The following is a 22,351-nucleotide window of genomic DNA, read 5'->3' as shown; positions in this document are numbered from 1 at the left end:
AGGCAAATACCTCTTTCACCTCGGCCAGAGCAACCTGTCTCTGGAGGCAAGGGAAATTAAAGCAAAAATGAACTATTGGAACCTCATCAAAATAAAAAGCTTCTGCACAGCAAAGGAAACAATCAGCAAAACTAAGGCAACTGACAGAAATGAAAAAAGATATTTACAAATGGTATATCTGATAAAGGCTTAGTATCCAAAATCTATTAAGAACTTATCAAATACAACACACCCAGAAAAATAATCCAGTGAAGAAATGGGCAAAAGACATGAACAGACACTTCTCCAAATAGGACATCCAGATGGCCAACTGATACATGAAAAAATGTTCAACATCACTCATCATCAGGGATATACAAATTAAAACCACAATGAGATACCACCTCACACCTGTCAGAATGGCTAAAATTAACAACTCAGGTAACAATGGATGTTGGCAAGGATGCGGAGAAAGAGGAACGCTTTTGCACTGCTGCTGAGAAAGCAAACTGGTGCAGCCACTCAGGAAAACGGTATGGAGGTACCTCAAAAAATTAAAAACAGAACTACCCTATGAACCAACAATTATATTATCAGGTATTTACCCAAGGGATACAGGTGTGCTGTTTCAAAGGGGCACATGCACCCCAATGTTTATAGCAGTGCTATTGACAATAGCCAAAGTATGGAAAGAGCCCAAATGTCCATCGACAGATGAATGGATAAAGAAGATATGGAGTATTACTTGAAAATCAAAAAGAATGAAATCTTGCCATTTGCAATTCTGTGGATGAAAGTGAAGGGTATTATGCTAAGCAAAACTAGTCAGTCAGCGAAAGACAAATATCATGTAACTATATGATATAACATATCATATAATAATCATATAACAAATATCATAACCCATATGAGAAATTTAAGATACTAAACAGATTAACATAAGGGATGGGAAACAAATATAATATAAAAACAGGGAGGGGGACAAAACATAAGAGACTCTTAAATATAGAGAACAAACAGAGGATTGCTGGACGGGTTGTGGTGGGGGATGGGCTAAATGGGTAAGTGTCATTAAGGAATCTACTCCTGAAATCAATTGTTGCACTACATGCTAAGTTGGGTGTAAACTAAACAAATAATAAATTTTTAAAAATAATAAAAATTAAACAAATAAAAGGCCAGGGGCTGTCATACCAGTGTGACTGGTCAAGACGGCAGCAGAGAACGGAAGCAGGATAGAACATATGGTCAGATCAGGTAGACAAGTTCCTAAGTCTAGAGAGGCTTGCCAATGAAGGGACAGGATAAAGAATTTTTGAGTTCAGCTGGAATACTCGAAGCCTAGGGTCAGAATTAGGCACAGAATCAGAGTTAGGGACACTAGGCAGCAGTGTGAACACAAAGGATCAGCGCATGCATGGAGACATGGCGACTCCATACAGGAAAGGAGTGGACGAATGCAGAGAAGCCCGTGGGCGGCTCCACCTCTTTCCCACCTGTGGCTGCAGTCACCTCCTTTGCTGAAATACTGTCTTGGCTGAACTTCTACCATGGGAGCAGAATTTGCTTTGGAAGATGTTGGGAAAAGGTCCCTGAGTACCCTATTTAATACATATAGATGCTGCATCTTCCATTAATTATTCTGGCAAATGTTCATGTTCTTTTCACTGACAGAAATATGTCAGCTTACCAAAATGGACACCTAGAATTCAGAGGCAGAGCACAGAAACTCTGGGACTTGATATAGAAAAGCAAGTTTGGGAAGACAAAGGCCATCAGATACATAATTTTATGGAATGTTGTTCCTTTGAGCTAACATTCTCATGAGCAAAGTTGCCACGGGTGGAGATTTTTACTGCATGACCCTCACAGAATGCAAGCTAATATTGTACACTCAACCAGCTGAGTCATTCAGAGCTCAGTTCAGACAGATGAATGGTAATATTGAATAACACACAAGTTGCTCCACCTTGATAGGGCCCTTCTTGGTCCACTATTTCTGTTTTCACCTACATGCAAGTGGCCTCATGGAAACTGGTGTTTCTATGGGGATAGAGACAGCACATCCCCACTACACCGACAAGATATCTTGAAGAGCAAGGTCAGCTTGCCATAGGTGAATGGAGCTCTGGATTGTTTTTCTATTAAATGAGGCACAAATGGTTTCATAGGCATGGAAGAGACCTAATGAAATTGCAGTGTTTTTCCTGAAATAGAAGGTGCCCTTCAGTAGTACTCTCATCCCCTGGAGGATACGCTTCAAAACCACGGTCATCCCTAGTTAATCCCCAGCAGCTTTATCCCCACCAGGTGGGGAGATAGAAAGCCTATTTCTGCCAATGGCTACTGAGGGAAGTTGTCATCACCTGCTAATCCTGGAGCTCTGAATACAATTACATTTCTAATCTGAGGGTTTACAGGAGAATACAAATGAAAGCAACAACATCATTTGTATCCAGCATTCCAGAAGTACAGGTTTAAATTTCCTTTTGAGTTTTCAGGCCCTCCACACACCAGGTGCTCTAATTCGCCAGCGCTCTTCATGCAGCCCCAGATAGACGCCAACCAGCAAAGCCTGCATGGAGCCACCATCACCTCTTCAGCTGAAGACTCTGTTTGGCCAGTGACCATGCTCAAAACTGTATATGCTCCTTAACCAACTTGTTAATCTGTCAGCTACTATTGAATTTGGCTGATAGCAGGTGATCAAAAAAAAAAAAACTGCCCACACCCCACAACTCCTATAATAGCCACCCTTTGTTATGTGTGCTAGTGTTTCACAATGTGGTTTCTTTTTATTTTTTCTTAAGTTTTTTTTTCGTGTTTATTTAGTTTGGAGAGATAGAGCATGAGCAGGGTAGGGGCAGAGCAAAAGGGAGACACAGAATCTGAAGCAGGCTCCAGGTTCCGAGCTGTCAGCCCAGAGCCCGAAGCGGGGCTCGAACTCACAGATCTTGAGCTCATGCCCTGAGCTGAAGTCAGACACTTAACTGACTGAGCCACCCAGGCGCCCCTAGAAAGTGGTTTCTAAATTGAAATGATGGGCAATTCTAGACCAGCTCAGCTCAGACGTGTCTGAAAACCAACAGTCTGAAATCCCATGGAGCTCCTCATCTCTGGTCTCCAGAGCCAGTTGTATTTGTTAATGTTTCATTTTGCCAAGTAGATAAATGATAATAGAGAGTTGTGTAACTCTGCCTCTCCCACAGAAAAATAGCTGTTTTTAACTCTGTGGAAAGACCCCTGTGGGTCTCTGGTGGAAGATCCCTGTGTCAGAATGTGTGCATCTGTAAATATATGAGCATGTGCCAATTAAACAAACCAACCAACCAACCAAAACAAAACAAAACAAAACAAAAAAAACCCAACTACACCAAGTCTCTTATCAGAATGAGGAATGTTTAACAATCCAGATTTCTACAAGAATGAGAACAACATCTATCCATTCAGAGGACTGCAATGTCCTCAAAACCTGTCTTAACGTCTTTTTTTAAAATCTGTTTAATAATATTATTGAGCCCTCCAGCTAATCCAAAACATCATAATGTAGTTTCAGTTGTCAGTGAGGACATAGCCTGGTGGAAACAAAAGAGACCACTGCCTCTTAAATAACTCGTAAATATATAGCCCTCGAAAGACATTCTGGGGCTTTGATTTGGAGAGAAGAGGAGAGCTTTTCTTTTATTATTCCAATTTGATCGCCATAACCTATTATGTTTGCTGGTTGTTTTTTATCACAAAGATTCTTATAAAGTGTCTCCAAAGATTTGTTTACCCAAGAAAGAACCTCTTGTCTTTAGTGTATACTGAGTTATTTTATATTAAGATGCAAAGTGCCAGGAGAATCTGTGAAACAAAAGAAGAGCTGCCACAGGAATCAGGAAGCTCCTGGGATGGCCAGAACGGAAGAACTTGGTCAAAAGCCCAGGTCCAGCTGAACAAAAAACAGAAATAATTCTGCTATATCATGAGACATCAAAATTGGAGAATCATGACCTTCCAAAAGGTCAAGTACAAGGTGCATCTGTCCCTACTTCCGTACCCCTTTGGCAGTTTTGGAAGTCGAGAGGCTTGGGTGATCTCCCACAACCTGGTCTTGAACCAGTACCATTGGCCACATTTCCTACTTGACTCACAACCTGCCATCCAGCATCTCAACTAACATGTTGTTATGTTGACGGCTCAATTTGTAGCTCTAGAATTTTGTTCTGAAAGGTATTTCCTTAATTCTCCAGTAGTGCCTTTACTGGATGCGATCTTCTGGCAAGTCTCCTGCAGCTTAGAGGTAGCAATTTGGAAGGTAAAGCAATTGGATATTGTGCCTTTAAAATATCATTCAATTAGATCTTTTGTAATGCATACAACATAACGAGATAGCCTTACTGATTCTAAAGAAATTGGTAGTGCATTTCATCAAAGGCACAATAATGGAAACATCGATTCAATCCTCACCACAAACATCTCCCTTTGACGCTGCAGTTACCTTAATACTAACACTTTTCATTTTCTCTGGAAGAAACCAGCTGCCTCAATGCATGCACATCACAGAAGACTCCAGTCTGAAATAAGACATTTGTATATCAATCTCAACTCCCCTTGCCTCTTCATCCACTGCTGCATAGCATCATTCTCCTTGACTCTACACCAATAAATTATTCCAAAATAAAGAAAAACTCTTCTGCACCTTGGATGACTGAGGCTGGTGTTTTATGCCAGCTCTGCAAATGTTGCCAGGGGCATCATCTGCCTCCTCACACCATTTATTTAAAAGAATGGCAGGGTACCAGTGAGAAACTTTATGGGCCTGAAGAACATTCAGCCACTTTATGCAAAAGATGTCAACAAGAAAGAGTACCTAAGGAATAATACATCCAGAAATGTGTGGCTTGATTAGGAAAATCCATCAACACCCACTGCCACATTTCCAAATATTTTTACTAAGTGAAAAAGCAGCCACCAAGCCTGAAAGTATTTTGAATGCATTATATCCACAAGAGTACTTCATGAGCAATGCTCCAGATGTTCCCAGTGCTATGGAGATGGAGGAAAAGGATATTCCTTCTAGATGCACACAAGGCACACTGCATTTGGCTTATCAGTCTTCTGGCATGAGATGTCTAATCGAGTTTGTCTCTATATAAATAAAGACAGACTTTTGGATTTCTGAGCATCATCTAAATAAATTACTATCCAGACTGTAACAATAGCGAAAAAATTTCTTTTTTTTCAATATAGCTTCGACATTACTAGCAATACTAAGCATCTAAACTCACAGACTACCTGACATTTGGCTAAGTCTTTCATACAATATCCACTTGATGCCATGAAAGAAACGTATTTGCAATGGCTTTTGCTCTGCAAATGTCATGTGGGTGTCCTTAGGGGATTGCATTAAGCACCTGGCACCCACTATGAGGCTCCATTAATGAGAGATAAAGGTTATGTTGAAATTATTGTTTAAAGGTGCTGACATATCTCTCTCTCTCTCTCTCTCTCTCTCTCTCTCTCTCTCTCTCTCTCACACACACACACACACACACTCATATTTACAATCACATATTTAAATATATACAGAGGAGCAACAGTTTCAGGATTTGAGAACAGAAGAAGCTATTTCAATTAAGGTTAATCTGTAGATATCTCTATGCAAGACAGTGCTTTCAATTATCTATTTTCTTTCACGGATTGATTCCACATCATTATTATATAACAGTTTGGTATCAAGCACTGTACTTAGGATTTGTATTAAGGAGATACAAAGAAATATAATCTAAAGTCTCAAGTATAATTTGATCAGCTACAGTGGAATCATTACCAGAGCATTTACATATTCATTCACTAATTTGTTCACCTCACAAATATTACTGAGCACCTATTAAGTATCAGGCACTGTGCTAGCACTGGTGTTAAATCAGTGAGTAAAAACAAACTTGGCCCTGCCCTCTTGGAGCTTATAGTCCAGTGAAGAATACAAATAATCCTAATATCACATAAATCGATGTAAAATCTCAACAGTGATAGGCACTCTGAACAGGCGTATACAGCATTATGGGAAAGAACACCCCATGCTCCTCGGAGCATTTAACTCTGTCAGGGAATTTAGGGAAGACGTCCTGAGAAAGTGATACTAGACCTGAGATCTGACAGTGACAAAGATGACTTCAGGGAAAAAGATGCCAGGTCCAGGAAATAGAGCCAAGGAGACAGCTGGGGTGATGAATTGAAAGAAGGCCATTCAAGGGAAAGTGATAGCCTTGAGTCAAGACAGAGAAGGGACCAGCTAAGGAGAGCTTAACAGATCCTACAGAAGACTGTGGTCTTTTTTCTGTAAGCAATGAGAATATACTGAAATGCTAAGATCTACACTTGGAAAATAGATTGTTTAGGTTATAGTATAAAGACACTGGAAGAGGCTCCGGTCATTGCTCAAATATATATGGAATTAAGAGCTAGAGATAAGAATGATAGATTACAAATGCTAGGTTTGCAACAAGGAAGTATTAAGGATATCTCCTAGGGTTCTACCTTTTGCAAACAAACAGATACACTTAGGGAACACTGGAAGAAAACCAGCTATGTGGGAGGGAGAACAGAAGTTCATTTCTGGAATATGTTGAATTAAGAGACATGTAAGACATAATAAGAGTCAAGGTCAAGTATGCAGCTGGATAAATGGATCTTGAGCTCCAAAAGAAGGATTTATTAGGTCATTATGTCTTGATGCTTCTTATAGAAAACAACAAAATGGATACATTTGGGACTTCTCTTCCTTTGCTACACTACAAGCAACGGTATATTCAAATTCTACCAAATCAACACTGCCTGGTATGCTGGAATATGCCCTGGACTTGGAATCTGACAATATGCACTTGAGCTCTGGCTCTTCAATGACTAGCTCTGTAGGCTTGAACAAAGACCTTAGCCCTTTTGCACCTCTGTTTACTAGAGTCACTAGCAAATTATTATGAATACACATTTCCTACTTGCTTCACAGGGTTGTTTTAAAGGTCAAACAAGTAAAATTATAGAGAAAATCATCTTCTGCCTATGAAATGATAAACAGCACTGCCAATAAGTGAAATGTACCTGCCTGCATATTTTGACACTAAGGAGTAGAAAAAGAAAGCTAGTTGCTGCAGACAAAATCAACTTGGTTGGATGATGAAATGTCATTGAATCCCCTCCAAAATTTGGACTGAGTAAACACGTGTTTTTCCTTGGGTGACAAGATGCAAATAAAAACAGTTTGTTCACCTTTTGATCCAGACTGTAGGCCAGCACCCAGTCTTCCTGCTTGGGATGGAAAAGCAGACTCTGTATGTAGAAGGTGAGCCGGTACTTCTGATAGGTGGCCCCCTCATCTGAGCTGATCAATAAGCTGCTCTCCATTTCAGGATCACTAAGAAGCATGATCTAAAGAAAGGAGAGGGGAGAAAATATGGATAGAGTTAGTGTAAGAGAATAAATATAAGAAATTAAAGCATAAATATAAAGTCAGCTGTACTTGTATATAACAGCACAGGAAGGGGCATGTGGGTCTCTATGAAATATTGGCATTTTCCCCCTGATTTAGTCCTTCATTGCTGAATGGAGCTGGGATATTGTGCATGGTTAGGTCTGCATACAAATGAGGCTTCATTTTGTGACGTTCAGCTTATAAGTACTTTCATTTTTGATGTCCAGCCTTTAAGTAGTGGGAGCATGTTCTTATGGTCCTCTGTCCCTTGACCTTGAGACCACCACATATTTCTCTTTCTCCCTAACCCTCCCTCAATTCTTGTCACACTTCATCACACTATTGTTCTTACTGCCCTTTAGTCATGAAAAGGATCCCCCTATTATCCCACTGTTTGTTTTGTTCTTTCTGAATGGTTTTAGTGATTTAATTGACTTAAGTGGTCTCAAGGGTCCCTTTGTTCTAGATACTCTCCAAAGCACCTCTCCCCAAAGGCCCTTGAGGCAAAGACTGCTGCTCAAGAAAGTGGGTCATCCCCAACCCATGGACAGAACACCACAGACTAAAACCACTTTGGCATCAGAAGAGGCAGATTCAAACTCAACACTGCTCTGTTCATAATGGGTCATCTTAAAAACCTACTTAACTCTCAAGGCCTCCGTTTCCACAACAATGATTGAATAGCATGATAACCCAAAACGGACTTGAGCACTTGGCACAACACATGGTCCTAACAATTGACAGCTGTAATTATTATTTACCTTCAGAACATATGTAAAAGTTCCCTCCAATCAGTGAAGTTTAACTTCTACTTACAGTATCTCGGTGACATTGGCCTCACTACATGTGTGACTGACGTTCCAGTATTTAATCTAACAGACATTTAGATACTCAGACCTTCTCTGTAGTTGAACTCTTAACAGTCTTTGATACCACAACAATCCCATCCTACATGAAGCATGCTCTTCCAGGGGCTTCCATAACCTCACACTCATCTAGTCTATCTTTTCATCTGTTTTGAATACTCAACTTTCTCTGATCTCTTTATAATATGACCACTCCTCAACCCTCAATTGAGGATTTTTATTCAACTCACTGTTCCTCAGGGACTTCTTCCAAACTATTTTTTTTTATTACCATCTTTCTGGGGACAACTCATAAATTAAATCTCAACCTAAGGTCTCTAGTCTCAGCCTCAGCTTCCTGGAAGATTCTTCTATCTGTCCACAAACACCTCAAATTCAACATGCCCCACAATGTACCTCCTTCCAGCCCTGCCCATCTCCCACTGTTTCCTGTCTGGCTCAGTTAATGTTTCTATCAATGATTCAGTATAAAGCCAAAAACCTAAGATTCATTTTTGACTCTGCATTTCCACTCACCTCCTAAAATTAACTTGTGTTTGAGCCCTGTATAATTTACCTACTAATTAACTCTAAAATCAGATCTACTCTCTCTCTCACTGCCCATTTTAACTGTCTTAGCCCAAAATGTGATAATCTCTGCATTGGATTACTGTAAGGCCTTCTAGCCAACCTCACGGATGACGCATTGCCCTGCCCCCATGCCCCCCCTGAAATCCACTTTGCACACTGTGACCACAATAATTGTCCCATATAATAAAAATTTGATTCTGATATTCCCCTTCTTAAAACCATTCAATGACTTATCACTGATCTTCCTGTATATTCCAAAATCCTTAAAATTGCCTGGCAAACTCTGCCCCCTGCTTATGTCTCTGGCTTCAACAGCAGCCTAGCCCTTTTGACCTTTATTATCAAGCTACACCTAGCTCTTTTGAGTTCCTAATGTTTGCTGAGTGACTGAATGAGCAAATGGGTTTATTTCTTTGTATAGATTTTCCTGCCTTTGGTTATACTTCCACCAATTGTTAGGGCTACTTCTTACCATGGTTTGAACCACAGGGTCCCAAGTACAAAATAAAGCCAAACACCATTCCCATACCTTATAAAATAAAATTATTAAATAGCAGAATTTTTAAATGCTACTTATAGTATATATTACTATTATAAAGTAAGCTTTAAAACAGATTTAATCTTTTATCTGCTAAGATTCATAGTCCTTTTCCTCTTTTATTCCCTTATAGCTTCCAAGACAAGCTTACTTTCTTTTTCTCAAATATTTGCTTTGGCTTCATTGAAATAAGTTATTACTAGTTATCAGCAAATTTTTAGGGAATGGATGCTGTATAATATGTTTTTCCATTCCTTATATGAATAACCCAGGGGAAATGATCTGAGATGGGTTTTTCATGGACAGAATAGATTCTCTGCCCTTGGTCCCGTGAAGGGGGAGGGGCAACTGACAAAAGTATTCCTCCCCTGCCCTTGAGGAAACCTCAGAGGACATATCTGTGCTCCTCCCAAAGTCTGAGAGGACAAACACTGAGTAAGCATGAGGCTTTCCTCACTGCCCTGCCTTATTCCCACAATGTGCTGATGGGCTACATAACAGGCAATGAAATCATCCTTCCCCCGGTGCAGAGAAATTAAACTGCTTATTTTATGCAGGTATAAAGAAGCTTCATGCCTATGATTTTAATTAGAAGATAAGACCAACATCATAAATGGACTTTATTTTATATACCATGAGTTACTATGTACTGAATAACGGTTACCATCAAAGATCTAGTGCAATGTATTCTCTTCCCCTAGCGGTTTCCTAGTGGGCACACAAACATGTGCACAGATGCACTCACATACACATCCACACACAAATGCTGCATATATGTGCACACATATCTGCTCACACATACATCAATACTACGTCTGTATGGGCACACACACACACACACATGCATGCACACATTAATCCACACGCAAATGCTGAATGTATGAGCACACACACATTCACACATACATTGATGCTGCATATACAGGTGCACACACATTAACCCATAAATGCTGCATATATGTGTACACACGCACATGCACACAAATCCACTAATGAATTCATATGTAAGGCATATTGACCCTGCATGGTGGTTTTAGAGAGCTTTTACTTGCAGGCTCACATTTTTATTTCAACCTTTCTCTGACATTCTCATCACAATCCCTTTCATATACTTTGATATCACCGCCAGTGTCTGTGTTCAGTCCTAGCCTTTGAGAAGAACCAGATGAAGGGAAACAGAACACTGTATGTTCTGAATTTCAAGTCTACACTGGCCACCTCATACAAATCAAGTGACATAACTATCATCAGTTGTATTTTATAGATAAGGAAACTGGGGTCAGAGGAGGAAAGCAACTTGCCCACCGCCTCCCCTGCTCGGCTCAGATGCCACCCCCGGCTCCAGCACTACCATGTTCCCGGACCTCGCAACCACAGCAGGTTAGTGTCCACATCAGGGGACAAGCAGCAGAGGCGCGAGTCTTCATCCTTTCCTTAAGCATTTTTATGAAAACCACCAAAATAAACAAACACACAGACAAAAAACACAGCTTAAAGAAAGCCTTTTTCTTCCTCTAACTTATATCCATCTCTAGCCAAGAAGCCATGAAGAATTAAATGAGTAGATAGACGTTGGTGCTAAAAAAATAAATAAATAAATGGAAGAAAGAAGAAAGAAGGAGGAGGAGGAGAAAGAGACCATAATACTAACATAAATACCTGGAGAGAGCATAATACTTCTCCAGAAGTTGTCTCAAGGTAAAATATGGGTACTGTATATTAATACATCCCATATCCACCCAAATTTGTACTGCTAAGCAGAGATTTCAAACACAAAAGTATAAGAGGACAAATCAGGTAAAATAAGTGGGTGAAGCAGAAAAAGCAAGATAGGGAGGGGTGAGGAATGTGCCAACTTGGAAGGTACATACCTTTCCTTAAAATATTTAAAATGAGAGATTTAAAAAAATTATACCCAAACTAAGTATGTCTGTGGTCTGAATTGATGAACTAGGCATGTGATTCTTGAAGAAGTTATGATAGTTTGTTTCTACTGAAATAAAGAAATGTTAAATCCTTGTACCTTAATTTTTAATTACAGGTTTACAGGTATAAAACCAATGTCTGTGAGCTCTGCATTCGTGTCATTTTGACAACATGAGCAGGGAAGAGCTTCCCTGGCAGATTTTTGTTTTGTTTTATTTTGCTTTTGCTTCCTTTTTGCTTTGATTGTTTATCCAACTTGTCCTAACATAAGATCTGCAGTGGGTATGTGTGTGTGTGTAATAGAAGGGGAAAAGGGTATTTCAAATATGGTTTAGCAGAGTTATTAATGGTATAGGCTCTGGGGGCAGGTGGTTTGAGTTTAAATCCTCAATCTGCTACTTTGTGAGTAAACTTGAGAATATTACTTAATTTTTCCAAGTCTCTACCCTCATCTACAAAAAAAATGGAGATAGAAGTGCTTAGGTGGCTCAGTCATTCAAGCATCAGACTCCTGATTTCAGCTCAGGTCATGATTTCACAGTCGTGGGATGGAGCCCTGCATCCACACTGATCATGGATCCCACTTGGGATTCTCTCTCTCTCCCTCTCTTGCTGCCCCTCCCCCATTGCTCTATAAATAAATAAATAAATAAATAAATAAATAAATATTTCTTAAAATAAAAGGAGATAATAATTGTATCTAACTCACAGTGCTGTTGAGAGGATTAAATGAGATAATGATTCAAAGAGCTTAGCACAGGCCCATAACTGCTAAATAAACATTAACCTTCATCTGTAAATCACCGAGGGTAAAAGCACAACTTAAGTCTGAAGCAATGGCGAGCAGGTTGGAGACAAATTGAAGCAATTTGGGGATCAGGTGCTTCCCTCTTGCATCCCATGATTCCTGACCTTTGTGCATAAAAACGAAAGGGATAGGTGGGAGGGGGAGAGGGAGTTGCTGTTCAGTGAATAGAGTTTCAGATTTGCAAGATGATAAAGTTCTAAAGAGCCGCTGTACACAACTGTGCTTACAGTTAATGGTACTGTATTGTACAACTTGAAGAGTTTGGTAAGAGAGCAGATCTCACATTAGGTGTTTTGTTGTTGTTGTTTTTAATCACACTTAGAAAAACCATGAGAGTATAAAAGAGAAAAAACTACATTTTACATGCGTTTTGCATTGTTGGTAATATTTTAAGAAAAACACATTCTATTAGCAAATATCAATGCTGCCAAAATGAACACCAATCAGTAGGTAATTGTGAATTTGCTAAGTTTGTGTCTGGCTTTGAATGACCTCTCTCCTCTCTTCAGTGGAAAGCTCCAGCTCATGAAAGATTAAACACATCACTGCCTTAGGGGTGAAAACCTCATACAACCGGTCTCTACGGATCTGGCTGTTTCCTGTATAGACGTATCTCAGATTGGAAATGGACAAGGTTTAGAGTTCACCAACATTTAGAATTTATTTTTTTAGTTTGTAATGATTTTTGCTGGAAATTCCTCAGGAAATTGAACAACAGCACCCCTAATTGAAATGGGGTCTTACAAATTGCAAAGGACACCGGTGGTTCAGGAATAAGGCTGGGGCTGTGCTTAGTCACCTTATGGCTTCAAAAGCATGTTGTTTATTTATCCCTACACCAGTCAAAATTAGTATTGAAGAGGTCACAGTCCTCCCCACAAATCCTTCCAGAATGCACCCTTTCCTGTTGCTTGAGAAGTCTTAATACCAGCGATGAGTATGTCATTTCATTCCGCTGTATCCTCTATGTTCTGTGTGGCATCTACAAAATGGGTGAAAGCTAGAGGTTTCTCAGCCTCTCACTCTGCCAGAGACCCCAGTAGTGCAAAGGAACAAATCGTTGTTCAATGCTTTGAACATGGTCTCAGAAGATAAGTAGATTTCCTCTGAATGGAAAAGGAGAAATGCTATAATTTACTGTATAATTTAATTGAGTCTTTATGGGAGACACTTAGCACAGTTAGTGCTCAATAAGAAATAACAATAATATCAATACAAGCTCACAAAGAATATAAGAAAGATGTTCTTTAAGCTGACCCCTAAACCACTGACGCAACTGATATATTCTTCAGTATTGACTTGCACACAAATAGAGCCTGTTATAGAGAAGGCTTTTACTCATGATATAGCAATATACCAGCATTCACCTCTGCCCCTATCCATCTATTTATCTCTCTGTCTTTCTATCCATCCATTCATCCAACACCTCCTCTTATATCAGTGGTTCTCAATGGGGGCAGGAGTGTGGGACATAATGCCCCCATGGACATTTACCAGTGTATAGAGACACTGTAATTGCCACAACTGGGGGCAGCTGAGGGAGTTACTGGTATCTAGTGATGAAGGCCAGAGGTGTTGCTAAACACATTACAATATACAGGACGGCACCCTAAAACAAATAATTATCCAACACAAAATGTCAACAGTACTGCTGTTGAGAAACCTTGTCATTATATGTGTGTGTGTGTGTGTGTGTGTGTGTGTGTATAAAATGTATAAAGACCTACATATACATATAAATCCTATTTTATTTTATTTTACTTTTTTATTTTTTTTCAGTGTTACCAATTTATTTTGTATTTTGTTAGATATACATACACATATACATGCAGTCACACATAAGCAATTAAATCCATATATATGTGTGTGTGCATATACACAGTTTGCATATGTGTGTAAATATGTGTATATTGTATGTGTATCTTTATTTTACAAATATTAGCATATAGAAGGTACACTATAGCACATTTCACATTTACTTGAAAAACAGTGTTACAGTGAATAATCCTATATATACACATAATCATGTTATAAATCTAAGTATAATCATAGGATACATAATTTTGAGTCAAAGATATGAATATTTTTATTTTAGATAAAATAAATAATAGTTTTATTTTAGAAGATATGTCCAAATTTCCCTTCATAGAGAAAATACCAATGTACACATTCAGTCTATCACAGTACCTCTAACCCAATGTTTTGAATACATAGGATTTGCTGTCAAATATATGACATTTGTCTTCTAGACAGGTGAATAATAGTATTTCATTGTATTTTAAATTTGCATTTATTGCATAAATGATATTGAACATCTGTCATGTGATTAAAACACTTAAATTTCATATTCTATCATTTGATTATGATTCTTTGTTCATTTCTATTTGATTGTATTGGTCTTTTTCTTATAAACTATATAAACTTTTCATATAGAAAAGATTATTCTATAATGTCACCTAAGTTAAATAATATTTTATCTCATTTTTTTTATCTTTTTATTTGAATGTTTGCCCTGGACTTTTTGTTTTAGTATAATCAGATTTATAAGTCTTCTTATGGTTTTTAAATTATCATTCATAGTTTAACAGGCCACTTTTGATGTCATTTAATAAAAATTCTCTCTTATGTGATTTCTTTTTTTTTACTTTATTTTTTATTTTTTTAGAACACTATTTTTTTAACATATGCAATTATTTTCCATCATTTACAATAAAGTAGTTACAATGACATTCCAAATGGATAAGCAAAGTAAAAAATCAGAACCCCAACTTCTATTTCATGTAATTAGACATACAGAAATTAGAAGGTTAGGTAACAACTAGTTAATCACCTAATTTCACAGCTATCTGAAGTGGCAATCATTATATAGTAGCTTATCTATGATACATTCAAGATAAATGATACAATTTATTACTTGCCCATAAGCTAAAACACAGCCTGCTTAATACCTTTCCTTAAATTCCACCTCTATAAATCCTATTTTTAAAAATATGTAAACTACACATACATTTTACAGATACACATCAATGCATATTTAGGCATATACACGTCTCTTTCATTTACTACCATTTATACACGTGTTCACTTTGCCAAGATTAGACTTCCTATCCCATTGTATTAAGCACATTTCTACTTGTCCTTCAGAATTGAACATGAGCACCACCAATAAGGCAACAACCATTGAGGCCAATCAGGGAGGAAAAAGCAGAAAAAGAGCACAACTACATAAAACAAACAACCGGATTTAAAAAATGGGCAATGTACTTGAATAGACATTCCCCCCCAAATACATATATTACACATATTTGCTCAAAAAGTGCATGAAAAGATGCTCACCATCAGTAATAATTAGGGAAATGCAAATAAAAACCTCAAATGAGATACCATGCCTCATACCCACTGGGATGGCTATGATCAAAAAAGACAAAAACTAAGACCAGAAAATAACAAGTGTTGGTGAGGGTGTGGAGAAAATGGAACCCCTGTGTCCTGTGGGTGTGAATGTAAAATGGTACAGCTGTCATGATAAACATTATGGTGGTTCCTCACAAAATTAAAAATGGAGTTTTTACCACTGGATATATCCCCAAAAGGATTGAAAGCAAGGTATCAAAGAAATGCATGTACACCCATGCTTATAAAAACATTATTCACAACAGCCTAAAGCTGGGAGCAACTCAAGTGTCCACTGATGGAGGAATGGATAAACAAAATGTGGCATATACATGCAATCAAATATCATCCAGTCTTAAGAAGGAAAGCAGTTCTGACATACACTACATCATTATGAAACACAAGGACATTATGTTAAGTGAAATAAGCCAGTCACAAATAGACAAATATGTTATGATTCCACTTACACGTGGTATCTAGAGTAGTCAAATTCATAGAGACTGGGAGTAGGATGAAGGCTGCCAGGGGCTGGGGGAAATGGAGAAAGAGGAGTTGCTTAATGAGTAGAGACTTTTAGTTTTGCAAGATAAAAGGAGACTGGACACTGGCTGCACACAATGTGAAAGTATTTAACACCACTGAACTATACCCTTAAAATGGTTTGAGATGGTAAATTTTAAGTTATGTGCCTCTTATCACATTTTTTCTGTGGTAAAGAAGTAAAAATATACAGCAGTGCTTGGGTGGCTCAGTGGGTTGAGCATCTGACTCTTGATTTTTGGCTCCAGCCATGGTGTCACGGCTCACAGATCTCATGATTCTGAGTCCCGCCTCAGGCTCTGCATGGACAGCGCGGAGCCTGCCTGGGATTCACCCTCTCTCTCTGGCCCTCCTCAGCTCATGCTGTCTCTCTCAAAATAAATAAATACACTTAAATATATTTAATAAAAAGTAAAGATATATACAATTAAGCATGAACTGACATAGAACAATGTGCTGAGGAAAATTTAACACCAATCAAACACATAAACACTATTTACTCAACCATTATTTACTGAGTCTTTATGCCAGGCTCTATTAGAAGGACTGGAGTAAGAGCCATAATCAAACCAAATGAGAATGCCTGCCCTCAGGGAGCATACAAGCTAGTGGGGAAAGAACAGATAATAAGCAAACAAATAAGTAAAAATGTAGCTTATCAGATAGTGACAAGTCCTCTGGAGCCAAATGAAGTAGGACAGGAGACAGAAAGTGCAGGAGAAATGGGTCTGCGGTTTTTGCAGTAGGGTCAGGAAAGGCTCTTTAAGAAGGTGCCATTTGAAAAAGGCTGTAGGAGTCCAGGGAGCTAACACAGAGGGAAGGAGGTACGGTGTCGGAAATGGGGTCTGTAGGTGTAGAAGCGCCCTAGCTTTCTCCCAAGAGATGCGGAAAGCACTGGTGGGCTCTGCGCGAGGCTCCGATAGGCCAGGGTTTATATTTTGATCTTTTCACTCTGGCTGCCATGCTGGTTGCAGAGAGGATGGAATACCAACACATTCAGAGTCTAAGTGGAGGCCACTGAATTGACCCAAAGGGAGCAGCTGGTGGCCTGGGCTAGGGTGAGCACTGAGGTACTGAGATGTAGTCCAATTCTGGGTATATTTTATTTCATCTTTTTAAATGTTTATTAATTTATTTAGGGAAAGAGAGAGTACATGAGGGCAGGCGAGGGGCAGAGAAAGAGTGAGAGAGAATCCCAAGCAGGTTCCGAGCTACCAGCACAGAGCCCAACGCTGAGCTTGATCTCACAAATGGTGAGATCATGACCTGAGCCAAAACCAAGAGCCAAATGCTGAATCCCTGGCTATATTTTCAAGGAAAAGTCAAAAGGCTCTATTTATAGATGAGATGTGGGATATAAGAGAAAGTGATGAAACCCATTAAAATTTTTCTGCCTTAGGGGTGCCTGGGTGGCTCAGTCAGTTAAGCATCTGACCTCGGCACAGGTCATGATCTCACAGTTCATTGGTTTGAGCTCCACATCGGGCTGTGTGCTGACAGCTCAGAGTCTAGGTCCTGCTTTGGATTCTGTCCCCATCTCTCTCTGCCCCTCCCCTGCTAACACTCTGTCTATCTCTCTCTCTCATAAATAAATAAACATTTAAAAATTTTTTAAATAAGTTTTCTACCTTCTGTGCATCTTGATGTTGCTTATCATAATCAAAAACTGGAAAAAATTCAATTGTGTGATAGGGATTTGGCCTGAACTACTGGGAAAACAAAATCAGCATTTACAAGATAGGAAAGCCTGTGGAAGGGCAGGCTGGGGGCCTTGGCAATAAGAAACATGACTGTGGGAAGGCTAAATTTAGGATGGCTAATAGGCATCCAAAAGGGGCTGTTAAGTAGGTAAGTGGTAGACAAGACTTATTTTCAGAGACTGGGCTGGACTGCAAATAGGAATTTAGGAGACATCAGTGTTTGAACAGCAGTTAAAGATGTGAATTTGGAGGCAACAAGACAGCAAATAGAAAACTGAGTTCTCGTGTCTTATTTAAGAGTCAAAGAGATAAGGGGGCATCAGAAAAGGAGTGAAAGAAAGGAAGAAAAACCCAGACAGTGCAGCGTCCTCAAAACCTTGAATCTAAGGAAAGAGAGGGTGCCGGAGGAGAGTATTCAACTCGGTCAAATGCAGCTGGCCCTTAAGCAGGATAAATACTGAGCACTGAGCACCGAATCCAGCAATGTGGCAGACATTGGTGACCATAGCAAAGGCAGGGAGGTGAGGTAGGCACACAATCAGTGTTGATGCAAGAATAAATAGGCATGACCATTCTGGAAAGCAATGTGGCAATATGGAACCTGACTCATAAATATTTATAACTTTGATCTTGTCATTTCTCTTCTAGGAATCTGTCCAGGGAAACCATCAGGGACCCAATAAAAGGCTAATGCACCTATATGATCATCTCAGTGTTATTTATAATAATAAAAAATCAGAAACAACACAAATATCTGATAGAATGATTAAATAAAGTAGGCTAAACCCATTCAACGGAATATTATGCAGACATTCAGCACGAATTCAAATTGTTTTACGACACGTGAAAAATAATCATATGCTTAAGCAGTGTGTATAAAAGCAGGTTGAAAACACAAAAGGCATAATCTCAGTTTCATTAAAATTGTTTATATTTCATGCCTATATTTATGCACAGATAAAACAACTTGAAGGGAAAACTCACTACTTGTTAGTAGACACTATTGTGTGGCAAGATCATGAGTAATTTTCTTTTTTTTTTCTTTACATGCTTCTATTTTCCCCCAACATTCTGCAATGAACTGACATTACCTTTATAATAATGTTTTCCCCTCTCTCTTCATGCACACACACACTTTTTCTCATTAGCCCTTTCAAGAATCTCAACAGGATTATGCTACCCATTGGCTTTCCTTGGAAAAACTGGGAAGATGGAGAATTGTCTGCGTACATTGTAAGCACTGCTCTGAGTACAGGGAAAGGAGGGAATGAAGGCAGGATAGCAAGGGGCCTCAAAGGAAATAGCAACAGGAGTACCTCCCAGCTCAGGACTGGGACTCCAGACCTGCCCCCTTGAGGCAGGAATCTCTGGTGTCTACCTACCCTCCATACCTTACCCAGCCCGCCTTGCACTGCGCTGTGGAGCTCCTCCAGGCCAGCTCTGAGTATGTTGTTTCCTACCCAGGAGAAACTCCAGCATCCTCTGCATGTCATGAAAACTAAGTCTGGCACCTCAGACCCTTCACAGTAGGGGGGGGGTCCCATGTTGCTCTCAGGTGTGATCAATCAAGAATTCCCCTAAAAGTCTCACCCTAAAACTCCTATCTTTGCTAATGCTGTTCTCCAGTTTGGAAAGGCCAGCATCTTGCCTGCCCACATTTTCCTCCAAGGCCTGTTTTAACTCTTTCCCTTCCACAAAGCCTCCAGAATACTCCAGAAGAACTATCTCTGCCTTCCACAAACTCCAGTGGCAAATTTGTTATCACACCAAACTACAGTTTTACATTTAAAGTATTTGAAAATTTCTAAGTAGCACTTTTATATATTTAAAATATTACTTATATTTTGTTTTACTTATATCCATCTCACTTGACCACCTGGATGTTAAGTTCCTCAAAGGCAGAGAGCTTTACTCATATCACACTCTGGTTTTCTTTGCTGGGCTCAGTAAAGCACACGTTCACAGCTGAGGGAAGGTCATGCAAGGGTTTCTGAGTTGGCTTCGCCAACTACTCAGTGCATTGTTTTGGTGGCTTACCAGTCCCCTAGCCAGAGAAGCCCACATCATCTGAATAAAGTGTTCAGCAAAACCTTTCCCTCGAGCTCCGCTAGTGGCCCAGGCAACACCTGCCCCACCTGCTGATTCACCACTCAGGTCCTATACCAATCCAGTTCCTCTTTTGTGGAAATACAGACAAATTTAACAAATCAGTAGCCATATTATATTTTTCAGCAAGATTCCACTCCAGTTATTTTAAAAAAGCAAGTCCACCCCTGAGAGAGTAGGAAATGGAAGTTTCATAATTTAAAAAAAAATTAAATAAAACTGAAGTCTACAGGATTTTAGCTAGAAGTAAATTTTATTACTTTTGTTGAATTTCTTCCTTCTTTCCTTCCTTTCTCTCTCTTTCTTTCTCTTTCCTTCCTCCCTTCCTTCCTTCCTGCCTTCTAGAGAGAGAGAGAGTGAGTGAGGGAAAAGGGCAGAGGGAAAGAAAGAGAGGCTCCACTCTCAGCATGGAGCCTGACATAGGGTCTGTCCCATGACCATGGGATCATCACCCAAGTCAAAATCAAGAGTCGGACACTCAACCAACAGAGCCACGCAGGAACCCTTGTTGAATTATTCTTAATGTTTTGTTTTGGTGTGATATAGGGCTTTTAATTTTTCATTTTGTCTTTGGCTACATTAGGGGCACTAAAGAAAAATGCAAACCCAGCGGTGGACTCCTGACATCAGACGGAGTGTGCTGAGACACGGGTTAGATGGGTATAAGGCATGGGATTTGGCACAATATTGTCACAGGCACCGATAATAATCAGGTGCTTGGAGAGAGGTTTTGATAAATATCAAATCAGTTGCATCAAGATCATCCAAGGTTTTGCTGTTTCAAGCATCCAAGTTGCTACTGTGCATGTCTGGGAACATGGTGGAAACCCAGAGTTAAGAAACCCTGCTTCAAATCATAAAATCAGAAAGGCAATGGCTACATGAAGAGATAGATAAAAAATGCTCACCAGCATGAATTCTACCTACCACAAAACAAACCCTAATTTATAAGCATTTAAATCTGTGTGGGAAGAAGCTCCTCAAAAGATTCCAGTGCAAAGGGATGGTGAGTGGAAATTAGTTGCACAATACCCATTATGACTTATTTAAGAGTTGAAGATTGTCACTGATACAGTATTGATTTAGGGTGCTATCTTTAGTGTTTAATTCACTGAACATTAAAAAAAAGGACAAGGGCTTTTGTAAGTTCACCTGCTAATCATATTTTTCCTTCTGGATCTTATTCTTCATATGAGAAGCCCCTGACTAAAACAATTTTCAGAGACCTAAGCTTAGATATTTGGGAAAGATTCTTTTAGTCAGGAGAGGTAAGACAAGTGTTAGGTTATCATGAGGAAAACAACTAGGCAAGCAAACAAGCTTAGAAGTAACCAATGTTCTGGTCAGGTTGGAGGAGACTATTCAGTCAAAAGCATCACTGGCACTGGTAGTAAGGTCACTGCATTCAGGAAGCACCACACTGATCAGTGAAAATGTTGATGTGATCGTATGTTAGAACTCAACTCCCAACCCCTCAGTCATTGCTCAAACCTCAGAGGGGCAGGAAGGGGCTCACATACAGCTAAATGCTAGATGTGATTAACAATGAACAGGCAATTTTCCAAGGCAACAATCCTTTGGGGTTGAACCTTGTAAGAACAAAGCAATAATAACTGATGGTAGATTCAGTCCTTCACCAGTACAGTAGCTGGCCCCAGGAAAGGGAAAGGCAGCACCAATCCCATTCTCCCACCAGAAAGAGGATAAACAAAATGGAGCCAGATCAAGCAATGAGTCAAGAGATCCTTAAAACACTTGGTCTGTGCTTTCTACCCTCAGATCAAGATACCTATTCTGCACATCTTCACATTCAAGCAGGGCTAACAATATCACAGGCTTTGCATTGCATTTTATAGTTTGCTAAGTCCTTCCACAGGTATTCTCTCCCTGGTCCTCTCTCTCTACTCCCTAGGAAGGCAAGGGCAGGTCTTACTGCCTACTGTGTTTGTTTCCTGTTGCAGGACAGATTACCACAAACTTAGTGGCTTGAAACAATATAATCTCATATCCTAGAATTTAGATGTCAAAAGCCCAAAATGGGTCTTGCTGGGATGATATCAAGGTGGGAGCAAGGCTCATGTCTTTTCTGAAGGCTCTGCGGGAGAATGTGTTTTCTTGCTTGGTACGGCCCCTAGACGCTGACTGCCCACACCTGTCAGCTCATGGCCCCTTTCCATCTTCAAAGCCAGCCATGGCCAAGCTGGTCTTTCTCCTCTGGCTTCACTCTGACTGCTCCTTCCTTCTTCCCCATTTTGAAAGACTCCAGTGATGACACTAGATAATCCTGAGTACTTTCCTTATTTTTTTCCATAATATTTTATTGTCGTTTTCCATACAGCACCCAGTGCTCTTCCCCTTAAGTGCCCTCCACCATCACCACCACCTCTTTTCCCCCCTCCCCCTTCCCCTTCAACCCTCAGTTCATTCTCAGCATTCAATAGTCTCTCAAGTTTTGCATCCCTCTCTCTC

The 22,351-nt window shown here is 39.6% G+C and overlaps 1 protein-coding gene across 1 annotated transcript in view; it reads right to left on the bottom strand.

The window, feature by feature from the left end:
• SORCS3 (sortilin related VPS10 domain containing receptor 3) overlaps positions 1 to 22,351 on the bottom strand; it is a 585,972-nt gene that overhangs the window by 284,552 nt on the left and 279,069 nt on the right. The window contains exon 4 of the mRNA XM_029932551.1: positions 7,234 to 7,392. Within this exon, the coding sequence (XP_029788411.1) occupies positions 7,234 to 7,392 (159 nt within the window). The remainder of the gene's footprint in view (positions 1 to 7,233; positions 7,393 to 22,351) is intronic.

Source organism: Suricata suricatta, chromosome 2, assembly GCF_006229205.1.
Source record: "Suricata suricatta isolate VVHF042 chromosome 2, meerkat_22Aug2017_6uvM2_HiC, whole genome shotgun sequence".
Taxonomy (NCBI): Eukaryota; Metazoa; Chordata; class Mammalia; order Carnivora; family Herpestidae; genus Suricata; species Suricata suricatta.
This window is presented reverse-complemented; position numbering and strand designations above follow the sequence as displayed.